The sequence below is a fragment of the Alligator mississippiensis genome, chromosome 4 (genome assembly GCF_030867095.1).
Source record: "Alligator mississippiensis isolate rAllMis1 chromosome 4, rAllMis1, whole genome shotgun sequence".
Taxonomy (NCBI): domain Eukaryota; kingdom Metazoa; phylum Chordata; order Crocodylia; family Alligatoridae; genus Alligator; species Alligator mississippiensis.
The window spans coordinates 109,654,810-109,660,809 of record NC_081827.1 but is presented as its reverse complement, the minus strand read 5'-3'; the positions used below and the strand labels follow the sequence as shown (position 1 = coordinate 109,660,809).

The window sequence follows — 6,000 nt, the reverse complement described above, 5'->3', positions numbered from 1 at the left end:
TGACTTGGCTTGGAACATGACACATTTCTTTAAATGTAAAAAAGAAAGAGTCAATGAAGACTCCCTGAGAGCAACTGGGGTTTTGCACCCACTGCATCAATGAGCTACCTCGAAAACGACGGCACATTTTGAGCACTTTTATTATTATTATTTATTATTATTATCCTGAAAGGGTTGCAATTACGGCACGAATACGGAAATTACTGTACAATCGGAGCACACCGCAGCCGGTGCCCGCTCCAGCTGGTGCCGTGCGCAGCCCCCCCCCGCGTTCGACGCCCCGAGGTAGCCGAACAGCTTAGGCCCCGCCCATTCCCCGGCGCGTAACCAGGGAGCCGCCGCCCCACCCACTGGGGGCGTGGCCACCCGTCCTGGGCGTGACGAGCGTGCCTTTCCATCAATCGGCGCTGCTCTTCCGTGCAGGCTCGCCCGCGCCGCCAATGGGCGCAACGCAGGGGGCGGGGCACGTTGCGAGCGGGCCGAGGGGGAGTCCTGACTCCATTGGCCCTGCCCGCCCCCTTTCCCCGGCCGGAAGGATGCGCTCCCGGAAGTTCCGGTGCCGCCGCTCCGAAGGATAAACAGTCATGGCGGAGGCTGCGGCTCCCGGAACAACAGCCGCCGGCCCGGGAGCGGCGGCGGCGGCCCCGGCCTCCAGCCCCGCTGCCGCGCCGCCGCCAGTCACCGCGGGGCCGGGCGCAGGTGGGGGCGGCGGCGGCTGGACCAAGCAAGTCACCTGCAGGTGAGGCGTCGCCGGCTCCGTGAGGGGCCTGCGGGTCAGTCCGGCCCCGGCGGCTGCGGGAGGCTGAAGCCCGCACACGCCTTGACCTCAGGGGCTCGGCATCAGCGTGCGTCGCGCGTGGTTGTTTAACGCGCGTTTAAGGGGAATCGTTTCCAGTTGTGTGTGTGTTGGCCTGGGCTGGGTGTGCAATCCTGCCCCCACTCCCCAAGCTTCACATTGCGGGAAGCCGACTCCTTGCTGGGATCTGGAAGCAGAGGTGGAGGGAGCTGGAGAGTGGTCCCCGTGGGCAGGTTTCCCAAATGGGGAAGGCTTGGACTGATGCAGTACCCCATCTGCCTTTATAAATGAGGTGTAGGAGCTGTGGGAGAGGAATCGGGCTGGGAAAAAATGTTTGATTTACAGTTAATTTAATCTGCTTCCAAGTAGTAAATGCTGCAGTGTGGTTATTTCATATGGGGAGGGGGGGGGTTGGTAGAGGTTGGCTTTTAGTGGAGGTGAAGACAGGGTTGATTTGCATCTTGTAGATTAGATTATGTATAATAATAATAATATTCAGCTTCTCAGTAGGGTGCCCTATAGAGGTGGGAGCTGTGGAAGAGGAATTGGGCTGGACCACTGGGAAGAAATATGACCTGATACATGATTCATGTTGAGCTTGCAAAAACTTTTCATATGTATGATATGAGCTGGACCTGGATCATGTATGGTAATACTAGTGATATATTGTGAGCACCTCTGAAGCATATCAGTGGGTGTTTACTTCAAGGAAAGGCTATAGTTTGGGATCTACCTAAGTTGCAGGAAGTTTGCAGTGCAGCATTGCCTTTAATCTCAATTCTTTTCACTGCATACTTCCCTGTCTCTGAGTGGCTGAGAAGCAAAAACCACAACAGTAATTGCCTTTTGGTCACTGGATGGAGGGGAGCACGCTGCAAAAATTAAAGGCATTGCTGCGCCACGATCTTCCATTGTGATTTAGATAGGTCCTTAGTTATAGCTGAGCCAGTTGGGTGGTTCATGGTTAGATGCCACCAGTGTTTTGTTGGGTTGGTTTGTGCTTGTTAGTGAATAAGTTTGAGGGGCAAACCATATGGAAGACTCATAAGGATGTTTTTAAGAAGATATGAACAGGAAGTGTAAAATGATGGAGATCAACCTTCTCTGTTCTATTATTTTGAATTGTAGAGGCCGTGGATTTTTGGCTGAACTGTCAAAGTTATGTATGAGCGAGGTATGAGAGAAGGCTACAAATAGAATGAGATTGATGTAATTTCTTCCTTTTCTAGTCTATTTAGATGTGCTGCATACTGTGTAATTTTTTCTCTTGATCTTTTGCTTCAAGCATATTTTACTTATGCGAGATCATCAGAAATGCAGAGAAGTTTGACACACGCTGCTGAGACTTTTTGGTATACTAAAATGTGCTGATCACGAGCATTGTATTGCAAAGTTTACAGGGTGGGATTTTTGAAAGCTGTATTGCGGGTGTTCTATGAAACAACTTGGTGACCAGAGCAATAATTGATTTCAGTTGGCTTAGCCAACAGTAGACAATTGTTGAAGAGTAGTTGGATGCTGCAGCAGTCTGAGAATCCAGGTTTGTGCCTGGTGCTAAGTTTCATAGTTGGTAGGGTCGGAAGGGACCTGAGCAGATCATCAAGTCCAACCTCCTGCCATGGCAGAAAGAAGTATTGGGGTCAAAGGACCCCAGCAAGGTGTTCGTCTAACCTCCTCTTAAAGACCCCCAGGGTAGGAGCCAGCACCACTTCTCTTGGAAGTTGGTTCCAGAGTCTTCTAGCCTCTTGGCAAAAAGTATGATGGGTATTGCAAAAACAAAACAAAATAATTAGACTTTTAAGATGTCAGCTGTATCAGTGTAGTTTGTGGTTCTGCGCAGCAGTTAAATTAGATGCTGTGTGCTCATACTTTACACCAGGAGATAAATTTGTTTACTGTCCACAGTATTGAATTCCTAGTAAACAATAGTTGTATAAATGTGTATGATCTTACAGAAAATAAATACTGGTTCCTGACCTGGTGTGCTTAGAGTTGCATTCCAATAAACAAAGTGCATAGCATAATGTTCCTCACCAGGTATAGGAACACTTATGCATACATTGCTCCTTTTATTTTTAATATTTTAATTCTGATTTAATGAAAATTCATATAACAGAAAGTGTAATTCTGATTCTTCCCCATTGCAAGGAAAGAAGAAATAGTTCATGTTTTTTGATTCTGCTGTTCTGAAATGAATGCTGATTCTGCACTAGAAAACACTTTAGCAATAATCAGGCTGTCAAAAATTGAAAGAAGATCTGTGGAGAGATTGATGTGAATGCTTAATCTCATTGATGTAAAGTTGTATAGAAACCTCATTTTTTCTGATTTTTATTTTTTTGATGAGTTCTGTGCTGAATTAATTAAACCAGTTTCCCTTACCTCCTTCCAAACTACAATGATACAGCTGCTTTCTCCCTTCCCAGTTGTTTTTGGAATATCTCTACTTGAGAGAACCAGGGAACAAGCCCTAACTTTGAACTGTGTAATGTCTATATTTTCTTCTGTCTGCTCTTTTGTTAGTGCAGAGTCTCAAATATATATAATATTAATTTAATTGCCTGGAAGTATTATGAAGCTTGCTGACTGTCTTAGACTTATACTGTTGAATTTGGTTTGGAATAACTACTGTTTAGTATTCTGAATAGTGTTAATTTTGGGGGGTTGATATCTTGGCTGTAAGCAGTGTGGGGCCATTCATTGTAAGCATTGTGGGGGCAGTCATTCATACAAGTTTGGTAGAGTTGCCAGTGAATGAACCTTGAATATTGAGCTCCTTGTATTTGGTTAGGTGATGACGTGGTCTGTAGGAATACAGCTGGTAATTGGGGTCCACTACAAGGCCTGGTGTAACAAAAACAAAACCATTTGACTTAAGGAATGGTACCCATTGTGAGTGTCAGTCGCCTAGGCCTAACTGATAAGCTTTTCAGACGGCTAAACAATGAATGTGAAGATGAGACTTGATAACTTATCACAGCTGGGCATCAGTCTGAAATTCCTTACCCTGAATTCTTTGGGTAGCTGTGGGGATCTTCATAGCCAGCCCATTTCACTAACAGATACCTAATCAAAGTATAGGCTATTTTATGTAATTGACGACTGGATATCTGTGATCATGAACTCGGAGGAATTTGGGATTCCTAGATTCCTGAAATCCTTGAATGAGCAAGAAGTCAGATTTTGACATCCAGCCTACACTACTAATTTGGGGCACAGTATGTTTTTTGTATTCCTATTGCCTGATCTCAGTGCTAGATAAACTTGTTTAGTTTTCTATTCATGTGATTCTCTTGAGAGGAGACAGGTGTGTTCTGGATTCTGGGATCCTGTCCAACAGAGTGTACCTAATTAGAGGATGCAGCACTTCACTTCATGCACTTCTATGTGATGATGAGTAGACTGAAAATATAGGGGACCATTTGGCTTCCATAAAGAAACTACAAGATATTAATTTCTGAAGAACAAGTAAATAACACACATTTATAGGTTTTTAGTGTAGAATCATAGAACCGGAAGGGACCTGTATGATCATCAAGTCCAGTCCCCTGCCATGGGCAAAAGTATTGGGCTCAGATGACCGTGGCAAGGTGCCTGTCCAGCCTTGTCTTGAACACCTTCAAGGAGGGCGACTATACTGCCTCTGCTGGGAGTGTGTTTCAGATTCTGGTGACTCTTACAAAGAAGTTTTTTCTTATATCCAACTTGAATTTACTCTCTATTAGTGTATTCCCATTGGTCCTCGTCATCCCTTGGGGTGCCCTCCTGAATAGTTAATCTTCTAGTTCTTGATGCTTCCCTCTGAGGTGCACTTGTAGGCAGCTATCAAGTCTCTTCCTCAGGCTGAACAGCCGCAGTTCCTGAAGTCTGTCTTCATAGGGCCAACCCTCCATGCCCTTAATCAAATGGGTGGTCCTTCTTTGTGCCCCCTCAAGCTTATCCATGTCCTTCTTGAAGTGCAGAGCCCAGAACTGGGCACAGTACTCCAGCTGAATAGAGAGAGGAGTACCTCCCTGGATCTATTGGCCACACAGCGGCTGATGCACACCAGAGTTTTATTGGCCTTGTCACACTGTTGGGTTATATTCATCTTCCAGTCGATTGTGACCCCCAGGTCTCATTCAGATGTTGTGCCAGCCAGTAGGCCACCACCCACTGTATAGTTGTGGTGAGGGTTCTTCCCACCTAGGTGAAGCATCTTGCACTTCTCCCTGTTAAACCTCATCTGGTTTCTTTCCACCCATAAGTCCGGTCTGTCAAGGTCCTCCTGGATCTTTGCCCTATCCTCTGGTGTCTGCTTTTCCCTAGAGCTTGATATCATCTTTGAGCTTAATCATTGTGCTTTCTACCCCTTCATCCAAATCTTTAATGAATATATTGAATAGCTTGGGTCCGAGCACCGATCCCTGGGGGACGCCACTGGAGACGACCCTCCAGGATGAGGCCATCCTATCGATCACCACTCTCTGGGAGTGGCCTGTGAGCCAGTCCACCCACCTCGCTGTAGACTGGTCCGGCCCAGGACTCTCCGGTTTGTTTGAGAGAATCCCGTGGGAGATGGAGTCAGAGGCTTTACTGAAGTTTAAGTAAATGACATCAACCTTCTGTCCTTTGTTCAGATGGTTAGTGACCAAGTCATAGAAGGATACAAGGTTCGTCAGGCATGATCTGCCCTCAACAAAGCAGTGCTGGTAGCTGGTTAGCACCCTATCGGTTAGCAGCTTGTAGTTGATGGCCTCCTGAACTAACTTTTCAAAGATTTTACCCGGGACCGAGGTCAGACTGACTGGCTTGTAGTATGCGGGGTCATCAGTCTTCCCTTTCTTAAAGATGGGCACCGCATTGGCCCTCTTCCAGTCATCTGGGACCACTTCTGAGTTCCATGACTCTTCAAATAGCTTGGCCAATGGCGCTGCTATAAGTTGGGCCATTGGGTGCAGGTCGTGTGGTCCAGCGGACTTGAAGATGTCCAAGCGTTTTAAAAGATCCTTCACCTGTTCTGGGCTGATTTTGTGTATGTTGTTACCTTCCTCTTGTTCCCTGGGCCTCTGGTAAAATGAGCAGCCCCTATTGGGTTTCAGGAATACCAATGGAAAGTATGTATTCGGGAGTTATACCTTTTTGTGTGCATTGACTGTGGGCTGCCCCTGGGTATTCAGTAGAGGTCTCACAGTGGAGCCTGATTTTATTTATTTATTTATTTA

General features: G+C 46.4%; 1 protein-coding gene across 2 annotated transcripts in view; it reads left to right on the top strand.

Moving 5' to 3' along the window:
* The first annotated feature begins 562 nt into the window (after positions 1-562).
* MKRN1 (makorin ring finger protein 1) overlaps positions 563-6,000 on the top strand; it is a 40,422-nt gene continuing 34,984 nt past the window's right edge. For both annotated transcript variants that reach the window (XM_006268209.4, XM_014608673.3), the window contains exon 1: positions 563-739. In XM_006268209.4, the coding sequence (XP_006268271.3) occupies positions 585-739 (155 nt within the window). In that variant the 5' untranslated portion in view covers positions 563-584. The remainder of the gene's footprint in view (positions 740-6,000) is intronic.